This window comes from Lepidochelys kempii, chromosome 9 (assembly GCF_965140265.1).
Source record: "Lepidochelys kempii isolate rLepKem1 chromosome 9, rLepKem1.hap2, whole genome shotgun sequence".
NCBI classification, from domain to species: Eukaryota; Metazoa; Chordata; order Testudines; family Cheloniidae; genus Lepidochelys; species Lepidochelys kempii.
In genome coordinates, this window is record NC_133264.1 from 79988087 (window position 1) to 80012467 (window position 24381).

At 45.1% G+C, this 24381-nt stretch overlaps 1 protein-coding gene across 1 annotated transcript in view; it reads right to left on the bottom strand.

Moving 5' to 3' along the window:
* MSN (moesin) overlaps positions 1-11472 on the bottom strand; it is a 72185-nt gene extending 60713 nt beyond the window's left edge. Inside the window, exon 1 of the mRNA XM_073361010.1 lies at positions 11321-11472. Coding sequence (XP_073217111.1) covers positions 11321-11332 — 12 coding nt within the window. The 5' untranslated portion in view covers positions 11333-11472. The remainder of the gene's footprint in view (positions 1-11320) is intronic.
* Between the last annotated feature and the right edge of the window lie 12909 nt (positions 11473-24381).

The following is a 24381-nucleotide window of genomic DNA, read 5'->3' on the forward strand; positions in this document are numbered from 1 at the left end:
AAAATTAAGACTTGGATAGTCAATTTTATCTCTACAAAGTACTGTATTCATGAGAGGTGTTCACCAGCAGCTCTGTCTCAGCAAGAAGAGCTTAATGAGGGTTGTGCTAAACCAGTTATCTATTTCCTTCAGAGACCAGAGTTAAAACTCATCTGGATATTGCACACAGATTGAATGTAAAAGAGTGCTTGCATTATAGGACATGGTAGTTTAACTTAAGAGCTCATGGATCTTCACTTTTCCTGAACTTCTAAGTAGTCAAAGCATCCTGAACATGGATTAAGTTTTACTTAAATTTAAAGGAAAACTGCAGGAACTTTCTAGAAGTGCATTGAAGTTTGTCTAGGTTCACTATAGCTTCTTTAAGTGCCTCTATGTTCCTCTAATACCACTTTATCAATAATAATTTTTTAAAAACCACACGCACACCCCCACGCCCGTGTGAGATACAAGGATATTAAGTAGAAGAATTTTCTTGTGATGAAAGTATACCCAGGCAAAAGACTGTACAAAGGACTGCACACTTTTACAATACTAATGACTTCTGTCTGTTGTAGTTTACATGCTGGGTGCAGAAAAATCTGTGTCAAGATTTAGTAGAGAAAAATGGAGAGATGAAAATACTTTGTGAACTCTTGCAGCTTCCATTTTCCAGCCTGCTCCAGACAGACCTAAACATTTCTTAACATGTTTATTTATATCATTTTAAAAGGCCAGATTCTGGAACTGCTCCAATTGCCATGCCAAGCATTATCTTTTGGTTGATCTAAATTCTTGTCAGTGTTGCTACCTATTTAGTAGTATAATTACAATGCTATAGTTCTTCTGGTCTACATGAGGAAATTGACAAGCCCTAGAACAGACAATAAAATTAAGGGACCAAATTCATTCTTTGTGTAAAAAAGTTATATTGGGATGAATTTGGCACAGCTTTTCATGCATTATTATGCCACATGAAACCATAAAGTTTATTTAAAACGGCTACATGACTGATGAGACTATACTCACTGCTAGATTTTTCCTATATTGAATAATTTCCTCAAGTTAACAAGCCCTTCCTAACCAGAGGACAGAGCAGTGATTCATAGTGGTAAAGCAAGAGGGAGGATGAGAGGTTCGGTTAGTGATTTTCAGAGTCAGACAAGAGACATGTCTTATAGCTTCAGGGAATAATCTAGTTTGTTTTTGGAACAGGAGTTAAGAGCTTTCATTAAAGTATGCATGGGATCTCAATGAGATATTCTGAATTGTTGCTTACTAAGGGGCTGCAACAAGCAAAGGGTCTGTGTCATTTACCAAATTTATAGTCCAGTCTGTATTTTGTGGGATTCACAGGCTACCACATTACTGAAGTTAAACCCAGGACTCTTAGCACATTGTACCTCTGTTCCAGTGATACCAGTTTTGATGTCTTGTTTCTCCTCTTCCACCCTCCCCAACAGTCTTCATGCTTTCTTCCCCCACAACAACTCCCTTCTCCACTCAAATTCCTCCTCTTAAGTTACCCAACTACTAATGGCTAGTGGACGAAGCAGCTGGATACTGCCAGACACTCCCACCCCACTCTTCAGACACTTGTCCTACAAAGTAAGCTCCTCAGGACAGGTTTCAGAGGAACAGCCGTGTTAGTCTGTATTCGCAAAAAGAAAAGGAGGACTTGTGGCACCTTAGAGACTAACCAATTTATTTGAGCATGAGCTTTCGTGAGCTACAGCTCACTTCATCAGGACAGTGATTGTTGTCTTACAGGTTTGTATGGCAACTAGTACAATTTTGGGTGTGGCTGTACTTTAGGTCTGCAGATACCTGCAGGAGTCATCCCATTGTCCTCAAAAGATCCAGATTGGTATTTAGTCAGCTTGTACCTTCAAGTTTAAAAACCCAAACTAGGATAGCCATTATGACACCCAAATTTGTGGGTAATAGAGGTACCTAGGTGAAGATAAACTAAAGTATCCTATGGCTGAACAGTAAGACAGCAAATGTTGGATCTCCCCCACAAGATTTTACAGCTACACATGGGGGCGGAGAGGGGGGAGTTTCAAAGCCTAAAAACCCTTGCTTAATTTCAGAACAGTTGCAGCTGATTCTCTTCCTCCTCCTCTCTAGATCTATGGTTTTAATCATCACCAAACCTGCCAAGGACCTATTTTCTACAAATATTTGGCAGTGGAGTTGGAAGATACATTAAGCATTATAGCAAGAGAATCAGCATTAGCTATTGCAGTCAGATGGATGTGTTTATACACCCAGACCATTCAGCAATTCTACAGTTGAAGTCAGTTTTCAATAAGGTATAAGACAAGTGCTTTTGTGAAACAACTCACAATAAAAAAAAAAGCCATGAGCATGAAACAAACTTCAGGTTGCTTTAGAAGTTTAAGATCACTGTAAAAATACAAGCCACTAATATGGCATTTAGTAGATCTAATCCACACGTCTTCTGTTGTTCTAACACATCCCTTAGGAAAAGCAAGCCACTAAATTGGCATGAATTATTCCTGGGTGGGGGGTTTTGTGGTTTTTTGTGTGTGCACTAAAACTGCTACAGAGGCCCCCTGAAGAGTTTGGCACACCACATTAAAAGCAAGCATGTGAATGAGGTACTTCTTGGAGGTAAGGAGAGAGAGCGCCTTATGTCTACACAGCAACTAGATACCCATAGCTGGCCCATGCCAGTCAGCTCTGGCTGTGGGGCTATTCCACTGCTGAGTAGACTTCTGGGCTCAGACTGGAGCCCAGGCTCAAGGACCCTGCAAGGCAGGAGAATCCTGGCACTTGGGCTCCAGCCTACACAGCAATGAAACAGCCCCACAGCCTGAGCCTAAGTCAACTGGCACAGGCCAGCCACGAGCGTCTAGTAGCTGTGTAGACATCCCCACAGAGTTGAGAGAATCTTGGCACCATTCTCCAAGCAGGAGACCGTCAGTGCTATGATTAAACTCAAACAACAGCTTTATTGTGCAAAAATCAGGGAGGCCCTTTCCCTGCACAGAGAAAGAAAGAGTCAGCCAAATAAGGCCGTTTGAGTGGTACCAAGCCCGGAAAGGGACCAGGAGATGACGTTGTTCAAAGGAAGCCCTTAGTCATCAGCTTCCTTCAGAAGCTGGAGCGGAGCCAGAAGGCACCTCTCAGACATTAAATCTCACAGTGAAGAATGTCAGTCAGTTGAGAGCAGAGATGCTCAGATCCCATCAGCTCATGATGAAAAAGCAGCTTTAAAAATAAGTCACAACAGGCTAATAAGGAGTCCCTCCTTTACTTTAGAAGGTTTTAACTAGCTGTACTTCCTGCTAGTTGCACAGGGCTAAGTGAGCTATGCCGAGCAGTGCAGCAAGATTTTGCTTCACACCAAACATTATATATGAGACATCTGAAACAGAGAGCTTCCTCTTGAGACAGCTGTGCCATTTCCTGTCAAAAAGGAGTCCATATTAAGGCATCTTAAGCAGGGATATTTCTTTTTTTTTTTTTTTTTAAACGGACTGTTCTTTACCTTCAGAGGGGATTAATCAGACACATATGAAGAGGAAACAGTCAGCATGACAGAGAAAGCACTTCAACCCCTGCTGCTCCAAGGAAGGAATTGCCTGCCATTCAATTGCAAAAATACTCTGGTGTGTGAGAGAAGTGCTAGATTAGCAATCCTGGGGAATTAAGTGTTCTGTTTCTTCACAAAATTATGGTACGAATAGCAGCTGTGAAAGCATAGCCATGCTGCCTTTTTAAGTATGCTTCAACACTGATCTAGCCATTATGTTCTTAGAGAACCTAGAATAGTCTGTGGTAGCCAAAGTCCAGAAGTGGGTGGGGGAGAGGGGGGAAGATGAGGGAGTTCAGGCTCTGTCTGTTCAATTTGTTGCCACTTCTGTGGAACCTAAGAGGATCAGTTATAGTGGTGATTTGCCAGGTGGACACTTGACCAGGAAGTGAACAAAGACCATGAATGTATTTCAAAAGTCAGCTACGAAGAGATGTTAGGGATAACTTTTGGTCACTACCCAGAAGGGTCAGGTCTGAAATTCTGCTTTTGCACTGAGGTTCTCCACATGACATGGCCAGCCAGATACTCCCCCTTCTGAAAAGGGAACCCTTTTGGCTAGCGTAAGGGCAAAATACTGTAAGGAAATTAGATGTGCAACAAAATGTAACTTGTTGAATTGGTTTGTCATTTTGGGGATTGGATTTGCCACAAAAACCCAAACCAATTTATTCAGTTTCAGACTTTTGGGGATTTAGAAGAAAGCTCTTAGAATTCTACTACTCCCTCCTCTCCTAATCCCCAGCCTGCCAAAGAGGAGACATAGGACTTTGTTTTAAAAAGATGATTTTTCCAAGTCATCTGATGGTACTAGGCTAGCCCACTACTAAAAAAACATTAAGTAGTCCCCCTTTTGTTAGTCTCAACCAAGAATTTGTTGGAATGACTGAATTCCCACCACCAGACAGGCCATTCTAAAAAAAAAAAAAAAAAAAAAAAAAAACAAACACCCAATGTTGAAGCACTCAGGCAGAGGCTGAAGTTGTAAGGGAAACTTACCCTGCCACTGGCTTGTGTGTATAAAAATGCACCAGAACTTATTAAGCAAATCAATGTTATTTTATCAACTGGATTTTGTAACCCCATGTATTATTTAAATGCCAGAGTCCAGAGCAGGGGTGGCCAACGTGTGGCTCTGAAGCCACACGTGGCTTTTCAGAAGTTACTATGCAGCTCCTTGTATAGGCACCGACTCCAGGGCTGGAGCTACAGGTACCAACTTTCCAATGTGCCGGGGGGTGCTCACTGCTCAACCCCTGACTCTGCCACAGGCCCTGCCCCCGCTCCACCCCTTCCCGACCCCTCCCCTGAGCCTGCCATGCCCTCGCTCCTCTCCACCCCCCCAAAGCCTCCTGCACACCATGAAACAGTGATCAGGAGATGTGGGGAGGAAGGCGGAGGAGCTCTGCCGGTGGGCAGGAGGCACAGGGCGGGGGGAGAAGCTGGTGGCAGACTGCTGACTTATTACTGTGGCACTTTGGCAACATAATTGGTAAATTCTGGCTCCTTCTCAGGCTCAGGTTGGCCACCCCTAGTCCAGAAAATCCTAGTTAGCTAATTAGCCTCTCTCAGTTTTATGGCAACTTCCAACACGTGTGTGTGTGTGTGTGTTCCATTCCATGCATCTCACAAAGTGGGCTGTAGTCCATGAAAGCTTATGCTCTAACAAATTTGTTAGTCTAAGGTGCCATAAGTACTCCTGTTCTATGGAATACAGTTTCTAGACCATTCAGCTCACCCCACTGTGCATAGGTATAACTGCACATTATATACGAGATAAAATACAGAACACAAATATTCCTGCAGCACCAAGAAACCATGATAACTGCTGTTCTAAAGTGATTAACATTTCAGAGATTGCTGATCTGCAAAATAATCAGCCCTTTTGTCATTTGACCATTTAGCTTCCACTTCTTTTGCCCATCACAAGTATTACAGGGGTTTGGGGTAATAAAGTCTCATTAATTGAGACAATTTAGTCAGTGTGTTTGATTTTAGCCCCATTTAAAAATTCTAAAATAAAAAGACAAGTTTCTTAATACACCACTATTTCCAGATAGTCAATGTTTGTCATTTTGCTGGAAGAGATGCAATGGGACAGGAAGGGAGAAGGGAATTTTCAGTAAGCCAGAAAACAGTTCTGTCTGCCACAGGAGTGTTACTTTACCAAAACAAATCAACTGTATACTGGTATGGTACCATACCTGAATGTTTGGATGTAGCCAGTCATAACCCAGTACAATTTGAAGTACAAAAATGAGGAAGTATTTGAAATTCCCAGATGCCTCAGGCAACCCAATAGATTTCCCTGAAAAGGAAGTTCTTTGGAGGCTCTCAGTGCAGCCTTTTCATTTTAGGACCTCTCAGATTGTTGGCTGCAGAGCAGAGAGACAGACTGCAACTTGAGTTTGCATAACAAGCTAACCATTCAGGCAGCCATGCTAGATCAATGCTGAGACATTACTTTTCAAAGTTAGACAAGATTCCCAAGTCCTATAAGGAGCCTCAGAATGGAAACACTTTTGTTCTCTATTAGTTAAGACAGAAGACAAGATATTTGGGACGCCTTGAATGTTCCTTGGCAACACATCAGGATTTGAACCCAGTTCTCTGGTGGTGCAGAAAATTTGCCTATTATAATTCAACCGGCATTTCATATGGTTGTCTCTCACTGGACCCCCAAAGTCAAGTCTTAGAGTAAATTCTGTAACTGTATAAAATAAGTACCAACGTGGACACAACAAATGGATATAAACTGGCCACCAGGAAGTTTAGACTTGAAATTAGACGAAGGTTTCTAACTATCAGAGGAGTGAAGTTTTGGAATAGCCTTCCAAGGGAAGGAGTGGGGGCAAAAGATCTATCTGGCTTTAAGATTAAACTCGATAAGTTTATGGAGGAGATGGTATGATGGGATAACATGGTTTTGGTAATTAAATATTCATGGTAAATAGGCCGAATGGCCTGTGATGGGATATTAGATGGGGTGGGATCTGAGTTACCCAGGAAAGAATTTTTTGTAGTATCTGGCTGGTAAATCTTGCCCATATGCTCAGGGTTTAGCTGATCGCCATATTTGGGGTCGGGAAGGAATTTTCCTCCAGGGCAGATTGGAAGAGGCTCTGGAGGTTTTTTGCCTTCCACTGTAGCACGGGTCACTTGCTGGAGGATTCTCTGCTCCTTGAAGTCTTTAAACCACAATTTGAGGACTTCAATAGCTCAGACATAGGTAAGAGGTTTTTCGCAGGAGTGGTGGGTGAAATTCTGTGGCCTACGTTGTGCAGGAGGTCAGACTAGATGATCATAATGGTCCCTTCTGACCTTAGTATCTATGAAAGTCAGCACATGTATAACACTGTACAGTTACTGTATTATTAAGATTTGAATGATTGTCCTAGAGCAAGAAAATTCAATGATTCAAAGAATGCTAGAGAAACTTGGTCAGTATTGTTTGGAAAGGAGGCAGCAAGAGAAAAAGTATATACAATATTGGAGAATAGCAAAGGAAGAAGCCACAAGAATATTTAAGAGTGATATAAGTCAAGGGCCACCAGTTTAAACCAAAAAAGGAACACAGGCCATTATAAGGAACTTAAACAGCAGTTTTGTTATACTGGATTAGTGGGAATACAGAATAGTGAACCAAAGGCCACAACATTAATTACTCTTCAGGAAAAAATAAAGTCTTAAACTGACAGATTAGTAGAGTGGTGAAAATATTCCCCCTTTTTTTTATTAAAAGCTTCCATGTTTCTCCAATTAGATTTTCTTTGCATGGACTTTTCGGTTAGAGAGTGCTAAAGGGCTAATACTCTAGAGACTCCATCTACCAGCCAGCAACATTTAAGTGCTGCCAACACAAAAAGCAGATGAGCACTAGCCCAGGCCTTGCTTATAAAATGATTGGGCCTAGCCTACAAAAGCCACTGTTCTGTGAAAGGCCAGTTCTGGCCAATCCCATTTCCCTATGGTGTAAATGAGGTTGTAGAGTGATTAAGAACTGAGCTGTTTAAGACAGTAATGATGAGCAACAAGTTTTAAGTGGCCAAACTGTCTTTACAGGGTAAGACAGAATCACAAACATCCAAAGGTAAAAGAATATTTCATGTGGGACTGATGCTTATGTTGGTCACACTGGACCTAGTAATCCACTCAAAGTAAATCAGAGCTAGTTTATTTGACCTTAACTTGTAAATGGAAAAAAGTCAGTAAATCTAACTCCTTATGTCCCCATTTAATAGAAACACATGAAAGTATTAACTCTATGAAGCAGTGCTTACCCCACAGGTAAGCTTTTTTTTTTTTTAATAGCTAAAAGTTATTAAATGAGGTTTTGAACCAGCTTTCACAGTGACAGCTCACTCACCTCAATTAGGTTCTGGAACACAGTGTAGTGTTCAGCTCTACTAAGCATGAAATGGTTAGGGTGAAAGATAGGAACACTAGCCAGTCACAGTGAGACCAGCTCCCCCTCTTGGCCAATAAGCACTCAAGGCTCAAACAAAGGGGAAGAGACTTCAGTGCTTTAGGATGACTTGGGAAAGCCTTTAAACAGTCAACCATCTCCTTCTAATATGTGGAAACAAAAGAGTATATAGCCTACTCTTTCATGTAATCCTTAACTGCATACATCACGCAGATCTTTCAGAACAAAGAACAATGGTGAGCCAGAGTGAAATAAAGTTAGAGGCAACACCCGTTTAGGATAGCTCTCTAAATTCAGCTGCGAAGCCAGATGCAGTTTTCCCCAAGAAAGAGTCTGGCAGGATTAGCAGACATTTTCACAATGGACTTTCTACATATCCTGTATAAACGCCAATGCCTCCACCCCCCACCCATGCCCCTTAACAAATAATCTTCGGACCAGCCCTGGGGAGCCATTTCCCTCCCTTGATCACAAATGTACTGACTGCTTGACAAAGAGAGCCCATGTACATCTCAAAGGTCACAGGTAGCACTAGTTCAAGGGTTAACAGAGTGGAGCTTTCCTTCCTATTAATGGTGCACCAAAGTTTAATGCCACTTGGCCAATTCTGAAAAGTGATGGAATGGCTGAAGGAAGCATGATTTCTATCTAGCTCTGTTAAACTTTAGCCTGGCCGGTAGATGCTTAAAAAAAACTGCAATAGTTTTTGATGCTTAGACCAAACAGTGACCACATCGGCACGTTTTCTGAGAGTCTGGTGAAACTCTATCAACATTTTCCTGCCCAGCCGGAAGTAAGTGTTCCCTTAAACATTTGCTCCAACTGGCTCCTCCACGATGGATTTATTTTTGTGATGAGACTCATACTACAGCTATGTCTAACTACTTAGAAGGTTTCACCCATGTTTGACCTGGATTTGAAGGAAGAAAGTAGCTCATATTTTCCTCTTTGAAAGTGACGACTAGTAGTGTGCTATTCTTAATTTTTTTTAAACAAAACGGCTGAAATTCATCTAGAGAAATGGTTACATAGTTTTGCCTACATTTCCTGTGAGCCACATCTTGAAAATGCTGTATCTACAATTTCTCTGCAGTGCAGGATGAAGTGTCATTTTATTTTAGGTCTGCAATTATAACAGACAGGCCAGGAAACAGGAGGGAAGCTGGCTACTAGCTATTGCCTCATTCCAATGAGCCCACAGTTCTGCACTTTGGTAGTAGCTAGGTGCATGTTTAAACAGCCCACTTCGAAATCTGCTTCAGCATCTGAAGTTACAACATACAGCAGATATAACATACTACAATGAAGTGCTTGGAGTTTCATATCTGCATCTATTTGAATTACTCTGAAAATAGAACCAAGCCCCTGGGCAAAGAGGGGAAAGCAACAGATTGAACACATGAACTCAATCTAGGGCGTGTGAGAGATTCTGAAATTGCAACAGGCACTGTATTACAACATGGCACATAAATCTGGATACAGCTTGTTTGCAGGGTAACCATACCCCTCAAGAATGCCTGCAGTATGATAAAAGTACTTCAACCCAAATCACATTATCTTCAAAAGTTCAGGGTAGTTTCATTAGATACAGGTACTTGGCATGTTTCCTATGCTTAAAAAAGGGCTGTTGGTTTTTTTAAATGTAGTTTGTAGATTAACTGGACAAAGTTTTAACTACAGGAAAATCTTCAGAGTTTGGCCCTTCCATTTTCCAATAATGGAAAATACCAGTTCTGAGTTCAAGCAAGAGAAATTAAAAATGGAAAAAACTCATCCTTCTTATTAATCATTAAACTCCTACTACAAAAAGTAAGAGTCAAGTATGGACTTGACAAAACTTTCTCAAGCACTTGGTTCTCCCTAGCCAAGAAATACTTTTGAATCAAGTTGGGACAAGGCTCCCTAGCAACTCAGTCAAACAGAGACTTTAATTAGGAGTTATAAAGACACCAACCCCATGTTCTTTGTGGCTGAAATGTAACCATACTGGGAGTTATGAGAGTACATCCTAAATGCATTTTTAACTCTCCATACTTTGATTTTAAAGGGGTCAGTAAATTTGTACTCAGGAAATATACACTTATAAGACAACCCCTGCAGTATAGAAAGGCTTGTAAACTTGTGTAGGCTGAATAAGGCCCTGTCAATGGTGGACGCAGATAGAAAAGTCTGATTCAAAAAAGAAAAGACAGCGTAAAAAGAATGAATACTTAGTTTCAGGAGGAGAATTACACAACTGTGCAATTAGTCAGTCAGTCAGCCACCTCCACCAAGGGCAGCCAGAAGCAAGACTCAGGGCCGATTTCCACCACTCACACCCCCACCACCCATTGACAGTCATCTCACAGTTAGCAGCAGCTCATCCAATGGAAGCTGGGCCAACACAGCCCAGCTCTTCTGAAGATTCACTCCTCCTTCATTTACATGGCAGAAACTCTCCCCCCTCCCCCCGCTGTTCTGGGAAGTCTGACTAGCATGACAAGAACCCGGAGCGGGGAGGGGGAGGGATAGGGGTATTTACTCCACCTCCAATTAACACTTTTATCCACTCTTGTTCTCACCGAGTTTGGCGGGCAGGGGTGAGTGAGCAAACGAACCCCCCCCCCCCGGGCAGGAACCGCACACGCTCCACCATGGCTTCCCACAGCCCTGCCCACGTTTCAGCTCGTGTCCGCGCCGCAGAGGAGCCCCTGCCGCCCAGGAATGGGATCATTCACGGGAGACTCGGAAGCTCGGCCCGGCCGCCTGTTCCGCCAAGCGGCTGGCCGGCGAGCTCGGCCCGTAATCAATCCCGGGCCAGGGCAGCAGGAGCCACGGCTACACGATTTCGGCCACACCTGTCTCCCCCCCCCTCCGCGCCCCGGCAGCGGTTGCAGACCGTGCATCGGGCCCAGAGACCCCCCCGCCCAGAGGAACAACTGAAGAGGGCGTGTGGCCCTTTTTTTTTTTTTTTTTTTTTTTTAAAAAAAAGGGACACCCGCCCCCGGCTCCGCACATCAGATACTGGCCAGCGGTGGTGAAATCCCCGCAGCGAGAAGGGAAATGCCGAGAGTAACCCAGCCCGGGGAGGGGGGGCAGGGCTCGGCCAGGGGGAGGAAAGGGGTGGGGCCTGCCCTGCACCCCCCCCCAGAGAGGGGACCCCTGTCTCCGCTCCCGAGCCCCCAGCCCCGCCCACGCAGCGCCCCCCGCCCTGACCCCGGGCGCCCGCCGGAGCCCCGCTGGCGCGGCGGGGAAGGGCTGCACAGGGAGCGGCCCGCAGGGGCAGAGCGGAGACGGCTGCTTCCGTTCGCCGCCCCCCAGCAGCTGCGAGCCCCCTCCCCAGCCCGGCGAGCCCAGCGCCCGGGGGCACCCACCGTCTTAGGCATCTTCCCGGCGGGCTGGGCTGGGCACGGCGCTCTCGGCTCCTCCGCTCCGGCTACTGCTGCGGGCTCCGCGCTTCCTGCTAACGGGACTCGTCTGCCTCTCCCGCGGCGACGCAAACCCCACCCCGGAGCTGCGGCCCCGCCGCCCGCCTTTATTCTGGGCTGGAGCTGCCGAGCCCCCGCCCCTGGCTGCCTCCCCCGGCTGGCGCTGCCTGCGCCCCGCGGCCGGCCCGGACAGGCAGCCCGCGGCCCCCAGCCCCCCACAAGCCGTGTGTGTCTCCCTGGCCCTCCCCGATCCCCTCGGCTGCCGCCTGCACCCCAAATCCCTCCATGAACCGCTGCCTGATCCCCGTCTCCTCGCCCCCCAACCCCGCCCAATGTCCCCTGCCCCCAATCCCCCTTCTGCCCCCACACGCCTGCGTGCCCCCGCCCCAATTCCCCTTCTGCCCCCACACCCTTGAGTGTCCCTCTGCCCCCACACCCTTGCATGTCCCCCTGCCCCCAATCCACCTTCTGCCCCCACACCCCTGTGTCCCCCTGCCCCAATCCCCGTATGCTCCCACACCCTGTCCCCCTGCCCCATCCCCCTTCTGCCCCAAAACCCTCGTGTGTCCCCCTGCCCCCAATCCCCCTTCTGCCCCCACATCCCTGCATGTCTCCCTGTGACCCTGTCTGCCCCAATCCCACTCCTGCCCCCACACCCCTGCGTGTCCCCCAGCTCCAGTCCCCATCTGCCCCCACGTCCGTGCATGTCCCTCTGCCCATCCTCCCTGTTACCCCCACACCCATGTGTGTCCCCCTGCCCCAATCCCCCATCTGCCACAAAACCCTGCGTGTCCCCCTGCCCCCAATCTCTTCTCTGTGCCCCACTCCTCCACGTGTCCCCCTGCGCCAATTCCCATCTGCCCCCCACACCCCAGCATGTCCCTCAGCCCCAATCCCTCCTTGACTGCCCCCACATCCTTGCATGTCCCCCCGCCCCAGTCCTCCCTGTGTGGGACACACCCCTGTGTGTCCATCTGTCCCAGTCCTTCCTGTGACCCCATGGGTTCCCCACTCCTACATCTCTTCACTGTGTCCCCCTGCCCCCACATCTCCCACACACACTCCAGTCTCATATTTCATCACATCTCCTGAGTGACCCCTTCTTTGAATCTGCATCCTCTCCTTGTAGATCCCCATCCCCCAGCTCTCCCTAAATGTCTACCCACTTCATCCCAATCCCTTCAAGTGTTTCTATCCTAACACCATATCCCCTTATTGCATCCATCCCCACACACAACCTTCCAACATCCCCTCCCATGACAGAAGGCCTTCAGAATGGCCTACAAGCCATTACCCTATGATCCCACTGAGAGTTACCAAAAGCAACTACAGCATTTGCTCAAGAAACTTCCTGAAAAAGCACAAGATCAAATCCGCACAGACACACCCCTGGAACCCCGACCTGGGATATTCTATCTACTACCCAAGATCCATAAACCTGGAAATCCTGGGTGCCCCATCATCTCAGGCATTGGCACCCTGACAGCAGGATTGTCTGGCTATGTATCAGAGTAACAGCCGTGTTAGTCTGTATTCACAAAAAGAAAAGGAGTACTTGTGGCACCTTAGAGACTAACCAATTTATTTGAGCATGAGCTTTCGTGAGCTACAGCTCACTTCATCGGATGCATGCCGTAGAAACTGCAGCAGACTTTGTTTATACACAGAGAATATGAAAAAATACCTCCTCCCACCCCACTGTCCTGCTGGTAATAGCTTATCTAAAGTGACCATTCTCCCTACAATGTGTATAATTAAGGTGGGCCATTTCCAGCACAAATCCAGGTTTTCTCACATCCCCCCCACCCCCATACACACACAAACTCACTCTCCTGCTGGTAATAGCTCATCCAAACTGACCACTCTCCAAGTTTAAATCCAAGTTAAACCAGAACATCTGGTGGGGGGGGGGGGGTAGGAAAAAACAAGAGGAAATAGGCTACCTTGCATAATGACTTAGCCACTCCCAGTCTCTATTTAAGCCTAAATTAATAGTATCCAATTTGCAAATGAATTCCAATTATTTGGAGCAATTTCCAGTTATTTGCTCCAACCCCTCAGACAGAGACAAACACCTACAAGATCTCCGTCAAGCTTTCTTACAACTACAATACCCACCTGCAGAAGTAAAGAAACAGATTGATAGAGCCAGAAGAGTTCCCAGAAGTTACCTACTACAGGACAGGCCTAACAAAGAAAATAACAGAACGCCACTAGCCGTCACCTTCAGCCCCCAACTAAAACCCCTCCAACGCATTATTAAGGATCTACAACCTATCCTAAAGGATGACCCAACACTCTCACAAATCTTGGGAGACAGGCCAGTCCTTGCCTACAGACAGCCCCGCAACCTGAAGCAAATACTCACCAACAACCACATACCACACAACAGAACCACTAACCCAGGAACTTATCCTTGCAACAAAGCCCGTTGCCAATTGTGCCCACATATCTATTCAGGGGACACCATCACAGGGCCTAATAACATCAGCCACACTATCAGAGGCTCGTATACCTGCACATCCACCAATATGATATATGCCATCATGTGCCAGCAATGCCCCTCTGCCATGTACATTGGTCAAACTGGACAGTCTCTACGTAAAAGAATAAATGGACACAAATCAGATGTCAAGAATTATAACATTCATAAACCAGTCGGAGAACACTTCAATCTCTCTGGTCACGCAATCACAGACATGAAGGTCGCTATCTTAAAACAAAAAAACTTCAAATCCAGACTCCAGCGAGAAACTGCTGAATTGGAATTCATTTGCAAATTGGATACTATTAATTTAGGCTTAAATAGAGACTGGGAGTGGCTAAGTCATTATGCAAGGTAGCCTATTTCCTCTTGTTTTTTCCTACCCCCCCCCCCAGATGTTCTGGTTTAACTTGGATTTAAACTTGGAGAGTGGTCAGTTTGGATGAGCTATTACCAGCAGGAGAGTGAGTTTGTGTGTGTATGGGGGTGGGGGGGATGTGAGAAAACCTGGATTTGTGCAGGAAATAGCCCAACTTGATTTTCATGCACATTGTGTAAAAAGTTGTCACTTTGGATGGGCTATCACCAGCAGGAGAGTGAATTTGTGTGGGGGGGTGGAGGGTGAGAAAACCTGGATTTGTGCTGGAAATGGCCCAACCTGATGATCACTTTAGATAAGCTATTACCAGCAGGACAGTGGGGTGGGAGGAGGTATTGTTTCATATTCTCTGTGTATATATAAAGTCTGCTGCAGTTTCCACGGCATGCATCTGATGAAGTGAGCTGTAGCTCACGAAAGCTCATGCTCAAATAAATTGGTTAGTCTCTAAGGTGCCACAAGTACTCCTTTCCTTCAGTCTGTGTTCGTCCTCCCCATAAATCTCCTCAGCATACCCTCACTAAAACCCTTTGATGTCCCATTCCCCCCACAAGTCTCCTGAATCTCTCCTTTCCCTCATTAAAGCCCCACATCTCTGTTTTCCAGACACGTTCCTCCATCTCTCCTTCCCTACTTTTCCCAGTCTTGCCTTGCCTACACTAGAGAACTGAATCAATTCTAATTTAACCTTTTTTAAAAAAATATTTATTTATTTAGGAGGCTTTAACAAGTTTACAAATTCTTGCCATTTAAATGTGAGAAACCAAACAAACATTACAACAGTTAGCTTTTGTTTAAAGAGACATTATGTAGGAATATAGTCATCAGATCTTTCTATTTAACAAGGCATTAAAGAGTGAGCATCATTACAACCTATAATATGTTGCTTCTAATGATTTTATTAAATTGAGTGAAGTCTCTATATAAACATATTTAACAGACCAGGCATAAACATTACCAAATGTTAATATTCAAAAAAAAAAATTGGACAGGTGTGCTGGGTTTTTTTGCAGGTGAATGTACTTTGAGTACTGAATAAAACTTAACCAGATATCTAAGTTTATTTAACAATAAAACATAGAATCAACAGATATCAAATATAAGGAATAAAGATAGAAAAGGTTGCAAGCAAACAAAAACTAAAAATATACTACTAGGACTAAAACTTTATTTCAGCAAGGTACAATCTTTGCCTAAGCAGGTTTCTCACTAAACTCAGTTCCCAGAGACTGTAGCCCTCTTAGCTGAAGGATCCAAAATTCTATGATTTCAAGAGCTCTGGCTCCATTAGTCCCCCAAGTGATAGATAACTCAAATGTCTTTTGCCCCCCTTTTGTCACCCGAAAGTACTATCTCTGTTCAAGAGCCAGGGAGGCTTCCTGCTGTTCTTCCCATCCTATAGACTTCCCATCCCCTGCTGATTTGTATGTAAATGGGGCTTCCATTGTTTTGATTCCACACTGCTTACTTTATATTGGAGACAGGTAGCTAGCTGCCTTCTCTCCTGTCTGGGAGAAAACCTGTTTCTTTCTGTGTTTGATCACAGACTTTAAAAGCATAATGTCAGTAAGTATCCATAATTCCTCGGCTAATGTTAACACATACATTTCACAGAGACAATCACCAGTGGGTCAGAGGCTTCCATAGAAGACCTTACTTGATACACTTTGGTAATACAGTAATATTGTATACAATCAGCTGATTTAATTGCTTATCACTGAAGAGTCAGACTTCCTGTCTTTATAGCCAAGTCAGCCTTTGAAATGGATTCTTTGAAAAGTAAGTGCAGACCAAGGGCTTGTCTACACTGGCAATTTACATCGCTGCAACTTTCCCGCTCAGGTGTGTGAAAAAACACACCCCTGAGCGCAGCAAGCTGCAGCGCTGTAAAGCGCCCTGTCGACAGTGCACCAGCACTGAGAGCCGCACTCCCAGCGCTGGGAGCTATGCCCCTTGGGGAGGTGGGTTTTTTAGAGCGCTGCACCACAACCATACAAGGCATGTTAAAGCGCTGCCCCGGGCAGCTCTTTAGCGTTGCCAGTGTAGCCTAGCCCCAAGTTTCTGTTTCCTTGTGCAGATGCCACACTGGCTTCCCAAAGTTAATTGACCCTGCTTCAAGAAGCATGAAGATAACTCAGGGGGGCAGGCTCCATCCTCCATTGAGATTTGGTATTTATCTTTCCCCACTTGCTCTCTTGATGGCTTTTTTTTTTTTTTTTACCTTGCAAGTAAATGTTCTCTTCTTTGTCTTTGGTCACATCTTGCCTAATTTACACCAGAGACATTTTCAAGCATATGGAGCCACATTCCTTTGTCTGGAATAGGCATGGTTAGGATACTATTTATCAAATACATTTTAAGAACACATTTGTAGCATATATCTATAACTCTTCGTATGCACTCCCTTACATACACCATGTAATGATTTTCAGGACCAGCCTGTTACCAGTTTGTATATGGTATTTTACATAACACCTTTTGGATACAGATTGTGACAACAGTGTGTTAGGTGTAGTGAGTATGTCAGGCCTGACAAGAGTTACTTACACCAATGGGCCTCTGTGTCGCTGCAGGGTAATCCCATGTCCAAGAAGTCTACTTAGTGTGATCTTGAGGGAGCCTGAAATAACTTTTGAGGCCGATAAAACATCACATTGCAGATGTTATCATGTCTGATTACAAATGCTAATATGAAGTCATGAAGCATGAGTTTTCCCCATTGATCAAGCTCCCTTTTAAGTGTAAATCCTACTGACAAATTGTATCACGTCCTGATACAATATTCTACCTGAACAAAATTTGTGAGTTTTTAAACATCCTGCAGGCTAGTTCACAAATGATCAGCACAATTGCATGAAATCCAGGAAGGCTGGAGCAGGCCAAAGCTCTCATTTTGGTCATTGACATTTAAGCCACTAAAGTTTACTGAAGTTTCCCCTGTACCTACAATTCTTTTAAAGATGTTCTTTTCTGTTTAAAAATGCCTTACTGATGTTTTATAGAATAACATTTTTCAAAGTACATTTTAATAATTTAAAAAATGAGAATACAACATCAGAGGATAATGGAATCAAAATTGGGAGGAGTGTATAGGCACATGGAGAGGATGTGAAAGTAGTGTAGGGTAGAGAACATTTAAGCACATGTAATTTGCAGGATTAAGGCAATCAACATTTTTTTAGGTGGTTTTATCATGTTGGCAAAGCTGGGAAATTACATTGGTGGGAGGAGCATTTCAGTGTAAAACTGTGTAGTTTACTTGTCTACACTGCCACTTTACAGCACTGCAACTTTCTCAATCAGGGGTGTGAAAACACACCCCCTGAGCGCTGCAAGTTTCAGCGCTGTAAAGTGGCAGTGTAGACGGTGCACCAGTGCTGGGAGCTGCAATCCCAGCGCTGGGAGCTACTCCCCTCATGGAGGTGGGTTTTTTACAACGCTGGGAGACCTCTCCCAGCACTGGTGCCGCAAGTACGCAGCCTAGTGAAGACATACCCTAAGTCTTAAAAGCATCAGATGTAGGGGCCCATCCGGCAACAGTCAAAGTCAACAGACTGTTCATCTACGGAAGGTATTATAGAGTCAGACTTTGATTTACAAAATTCTTTCATAGCCTGCTGCGTGTCTGAGAAAGCTATATCCCATTTTCAGGCACTTAAATATTAGTCCTAGAAGCAATGGGATCTAGGGTTCGGATTCTCAAAGGTCCCTGTGATAGGGTTTACAAGCCCCACACTAAGGACGAGACAGCTGTTTTCTTCATTTGTAGCCCCAATAAATCGATTCCTAGGTTCAGTGGTTCTTCTCCCTTAATTGATTCCTGCCACATACCTGTTGTTTTTTGGTGCTAGAATAAATCAAGGTGGTGTAAATCCATATCCAGCTACAAAATGAGAAGTGGACTAGCCAAAAACTAATAGGCAACGAAGGGTATGTCTACACTACGAAATTAGGTCGAATTTATAGACTTTTTTTTAGAAATCGTTTTTATATAGTCAATTGTGTGTGTCCCCACACAAAATGCTCTAAGTGCATTAAGTGCATTAACTCGGCGGAGTGCTTCCACAGTACCGAGGCTAGTGTCGACTTTGGGAGCGTTGCACTGTGGGTAACTATCCCACAGTTCCCGCAGTCTCCACCGCCCATTGGAATTCTGGGTTGAGATCCCAGTGCCCAATGGGGCAAAAACATTGTTGTGGGTGGTTCTGGGTAAATGTCATCAGGCCCTCCGTCCCTCCCTCTGTGAAAGTAATGGCAGACAATCGTTTTGTGCCTTTTTTCCTGAGTTACCTGTGCAGATGCCATACCACAGCAAGCATGGAGCCCGCTCAGCTCACTGTCACCGTACATCTCCTGGGTGCTGGCAGACGCGGTACTGCATTGCTACACAGCAGCAGCCCATTGCCTTGTGGCAGCAGATGGTAACCATCGTTATCATGTCCGAGGTGCTGCTGGCTGCCTCGGTAAGGTTGGTCAGGAGCGCCTGGGCAGAAATGGGCACAGGGACTAAAATAGGAGTGACTCGACCAGGTCATTCTCTTTAGTCCTGCCAGCAGTCCTATTGCACCATCTTCTGCCGAGCAGCCAGGAGATGAGGATGGCTAGCAGTCCTACTGCACCATCTGCTGCCAGCCAAAGATGTAGAAGATAGATGGAGTGGATCAAAACATGAAATACACCAGATTTGTTTTGTATTCATTTGCTCCCCCCTCCCTCCCTCCGTGAAATTAATGGCTGACAATCATTTCAGTGAGGTCTGTCAGGGGCACCTTGAAAAGTTTAATGGAGATTCAGTTCTGCCTAAAATAGTGGGGGAGGGATAGCTCACTTGGTTGAGCATTGGCCTGCTAAACCCAGGGTTTTGAGCTCAATCCCTGAGGGGCCCATTCTTTGTGACAGTTGTTTTTGTTTCTCCTTGATTTAAAGCCACCCCCTTTGTTGATTTAATTCCCTGTAAGCCAACCCTGTGAGCGGGTGAGTTTGGGGGGCACTGGCCCCAGGTCCAGGGTGAGAAACAATTCCTGGCTGTCGGGAAAACCGGTTTCTCCGCTTGCTTGCTGTGAGCTATCATCTTCCTCGTCCCCAAAACCTGCTTCCGTGTTGCCTCCATCTCCATAGAAGGAGTCAAACAACACGGTTGGTGTAGTGGTGACTGAACTCCCTAAATTGGCATGCATCTCATCATAGAAGTGGCATGTTTTGGGCTCTGACCCAGAGCGGCCGTTTGCCTCTCTGGTTTTCTGGTAGGCTTGCCTCAGCTCCTTAAGTTTCATGCGGCACTGCTTTGGGTCCCTGTTATTGCCTCTGTCCTTCATGCCCTGGGAGATTTTGACAAACTTTTTGGCATTTTGAAAACTGGAACGGAGTTCTGATAGCATGGATTCCTCTCCCCATACAGTGATCAGATCCCATACCGCCCCATTCGGTCCATGCTGGAGCTCTTTTGCGATTCTGGGACTCCATGGTCACCTCTGTTGATGAGCTCTGCACTCACCTGCAGCTTGCCACGCTGGCCAAACAGGAAATGAGATTCAAAAGTTCGTGGGCCTTTTCCTGTCTACCTGGCCAGTGCATCTGAGTTGAGAGTGCTGTCCAGAGCAGTCACAATGGAGCACTCTGGGATAGCTCCCGGAGGCCAATACCATCTAATTGCGTCCACAGTACCCCAAATTCGACCTGGCAAGGCCGATTTCAGCACTAATCCCCGTGTCGGGGGTGGAGTAAAGAAATTGATTTTAAGAGCCCTTTAAGTCAAAAAAAAGGGCTTCGTTGTGCGGACAGGTGCAGGCTTAAATCAATTTAACGCTGCTAAATTCGACCTCAACTCCTAGTGTAGACCAGGGCTTAGCATAGCCTATTGCTGACTAATCCCTTTTGTTTAATTTGATTCTAGGATTCTTCTGGGAGTACCAGAAAACTAGGGCATATTGGGAATTGACACCACATTAATAATACATTTCTCTAGTGCCTTTGCATTTTTCTAGTGCCTCTATCTAAGGATCTCAAGGTGCTTTTCATACACTAATAATTAAATCTTTACAACTGCTGAAAGGAAAATTTATTTTTTCCCCTGAGCAATAATATGCTGTAAAATTATATGTAGTATAATATAAATAAATTTCCATTTGACAGCCTGTAAAATGTGTTAATGTGTTTTGCAATGCCTTGTTTCTTCACCATGTAGTATTCTGTGAAAAAGGGAAAAAACCAGCATAATTCTCATTCTATAAAAGAAATATATAAACTATAAGATATTTGATTCTCCCCTGCCTTACACCAGTGTAAAGCAGGAGTAACACCACTGAGGTCAATGGAGTTACACCAGCACAGAACTGGCATAATAGGAGAATCAGGCCCATAGCCTTCTTGAGAGCCTGTTGTATTTATTAAGCCTGAAACCTGCAGCCTCACTCAAGCAAAATTCCCAAGGTCTTGGCTAAGAAGATTGCATTCGTTTAACTACAACTTTTCTTTAGACAAGGCCATAGATTCTCTAAGGGCCCATTGAAATTACCTGTACAACACAGTATGCCAGTTTCCTTCTGCCGCCTTTGTTGACTTGAAATTTGTTTATATATCTCATAGGCCAGACTGAGAACAAGACTCCCCATTGGTTGGTTCCGACTATATCTGTAGGAACTTACTGAAATAAGTAAAAAGAAAAGGAGTACTTGTGGCACCTTAGAGATTAACAAATTTATCTGAGCATAAGCTTTCGTAAGCTACAGAGGCTTAAGCTCAAATAAATTTGTTAGTCTCTAAGGTGCCACAAGTACTCCTTTTCTTTTTGCGGATACAGACTAACACGACTGCTACTCTGAAAACTGAAATAAGTGACTCAAGATGCTATGTGTATGGAAGTCCTTGCCCATTGCTTTGATTTGGCTAATGATATTGGGCTGTCTATTGCTCCTTTGTGCCAGGTTTGGAGCCAGACTGAACAAAAATTCAAATATGTGGCTCTGTCATAGAATATCAGGGTTGGAAGGGATCTCAGGAGGTCATCTAGTCCAACCCCCTGGTCAAAGGAGGACCAATCCCCAATTTTTGCCCCAGATCCCTAAATGGCCCCCTCAAGGATTGAACTCACAACCCTGGGTTTAGCAGGCCAATGCTCAAACCACTGAGCTATCTCTCCCTGACTTGCACATCAAAATACTAAGCTGTATTTTTAAGTGTGTAGATTAGTTCTCTCACACTAGTATAACTCAATGAGCTCACTGTACTTTTACAACAGTATAAGTTAGAGAAAAATCCAACCCCTTGACTGCATCTTCCTGTTTCTCAAGTCCCCCTCCCCCCCCCCCCCCCCCCCGCAAGTTTTGAAGCAATGTACATGGGAGATTTAGCCACTAAGCTCCCATTGGCCCGGTGACTTCTGTTAAAGTTCAAGTCCAGGGCATCTCTTTGTGAACTTTCAGGTGTCAGTCACAGTTTGGTTTGTAGGGAACTAGCTTTGTGCTCACGTTGCTGAGATTAGGAACACTGAATGCCAGTGCTGTCACACACCCATGTCAACAGCAGGACAATCAAACATATATAGTTCCAAATTTTAAAGAAACACCATTCAAGGAATATTTTACTATACACACAAATGTATAATTCTTTATTACACCTACAGGCCACAGTGTGCCAGGCACTGTGGATATGTGTATAGTGCATCCTAACCTGGGGCTCTGACCCAGGTCTGAGCCCAAGCCCCACTTCCCTCCACGCACAAATCAGTCTGACTCAGGTCAGCAAGTACTCAGAACCCAGGTCCCAGGACTCTAGTAGGAGAGTGGGTCAGAGCCTAAGTCTTGCTGTTACTTGGGTCCAAACCCTGTCATTTTACAGTGTGGGTGCAGCTCAAGTGGCAGACTTGAGTCAGAAAGTCTGCCAATTGTAGTATGGAGGCATTAGCATGGCTGTGGGATCCAGGTCCAGCAATTGTAAACCCAGGCTTACAACGAAGTGTGGGCCCTAAAGCAGATTTGGAAACAACAAGACCACAAGCCTGGGTACTATATGTAAGCGGAGGAATGGTCCCGCTATTGTGGGGAACTTTCCTGGCTTATACACTACCCTGGTGAAATGGACTAGCGAAAGGATCTGAGACCTCATTCCCACTTCCTTTACCCAGAGGCCTGCCTGATCTCAAGGGCTCCCCTTCCACTCTCCAGGATGGCAGGATCCTTCTTCCCAGTGTTGCCCCTGCCCTATCGGGGTTACAATCCCCCTCCAAATCTGACATGCAAGGCCTCTTGGCCAGGGGTGTCTTCCTGCACTGGGCCTGCTGCCCAGGGTCCCCCATCACTCTCCCCAGCTGCTCACCACACCTAGCTCCAGATTGCTCCAGCTCCAGATCTACTCTGCCTCAAGCTCTCTGGGCTGCTTTTCTGGCTCTGGTTGCTGCAGCTCTCTTCCCAGCACAGGTCTGTTCTCTGGGCTGCTTCTGTGACTGTGCTCCCAGCACTGACCTGCTTCCTGGGCTGCTTTTCTGGCCCCTCTGGCTGGCAAGACCCTGCTCCCCAGCTCAGCTTGGGCCCCTGCTCTGTCCTTAGTTCGGCCTCACTCTGCCCGACCTAGGCAATTCCAGCTCACAGGGAGGATAGGACCTTCCCTGGCCTCCTGACTCCCTGAACAGCCTGCCCACCCTGTCAATCTGTTGTACCAATAAAAAAATAACCAGCAGGATCTTATTAAAGGGAAAAAGGCAAAATACCACATTTATTGTGAATACAGGAAGAATCATAGTAAGCAGTTAGTTATAGCTATAACATTCCATTCAATCTCATATTTATTCTCACATTCATTCATACAAACACACACACACACACACAGGTTCTGCAAGGTTGTTATCATAGTTACCAGCCTTAGAGTTGCTCATGCCAAGCCACTGGCCAGGTGGCCTGGACATGAGGAGGGAGCAGGGCCTTGTCAGATGCTCATCTGATGCTCCTGGAAGTTGGTTTGCAGAATCAGACCCCAAAGTTCTCACTTTTTAGAGTCTATTTTTATAGGAATTTCTTCCTATGCCAGTCTATGGGAATTGCTTCATCATGCTGTTGCTGAATCAATCAGCAGATAGCACATTCCTGACGGCTCCAAGATGTTATCTTGTTCTTTGGTTCTCCCATTCTTGAGGCTGTTGGGTGGATTCCAGTCTGCCCTCCGGGTGGGGTCCTCTGGTTATTTCCACTTGACACCTTCTTCAGCCGATGGACACTGGATTCTTAGGCTGGCACCTCCCTGATCATTCAGTTATTATCCACACCAAGCATCCATCCACATACATCCTCTATCTCTATTTTAATCACAATTGTTAATACAACAAAAGGGTGGGGAGTCTCTGGGTGCTGTTTCTGTTGTTAGAGTATTGCTTTGAGTCTCTCTCTCTTGTGAATTGCTTTGAGAACAGACTCTGTCTTAGAATGTACTAACACAGTTAGCAGCTTGCAAGTTTCACACATAGAGGGAGAGAAACAATACCAAAAACCAAGAGACCTCTTAATTAGTAATGCCCTGGAATTTAAACTCTGGGGAATCAAACTCATTTGTGATTTTAATACAGAACTTCTTTAATATGATCCAACATAATCCCCCTTTTGACACTAAGATTTATAATCGTCAGTGTCACTTTCTATGTAACCTATTCAAGAGAAAGTACTGTGAGTTTGTGATTCCAATTCATGCCACATACATGATCCTAGTGATGTATCTTTACTATAAGGTTCTGGGGCAACAGGCAAGGTGAGGCACACCCACTTTTGAGGAGTCCATTCGGTACAACCTCTAGTGTCCAATAGCTTCCCTCCCTCCCCAGCCCACTGGCTCAAGGTCCAGGGTAGCCAAAAGGATCCCATGTGTAATATGGGGAGTGGGTTAACCTTCAATACCTTTGCCTCCAGGGACTGTTGGTGTGCAATTTTGACAACAATTTCTCCCATTAATAAGTCTGCTTTACAATAGTGGAAACATATTGCATCCATTCATATTGATAAGTGTCAACAATGATCTCTTTCTTTTTTAACAAATGCATCAAACCCTTAATATTTCCCAATATGACCCAGAACATTTTGTGTTCCAAAGTAGCTAGTGCAAGTATCTGCATTTCAGTGCATCCCATAGCTATGGCTGTGTAGTTTCCTATTTCTAATATTT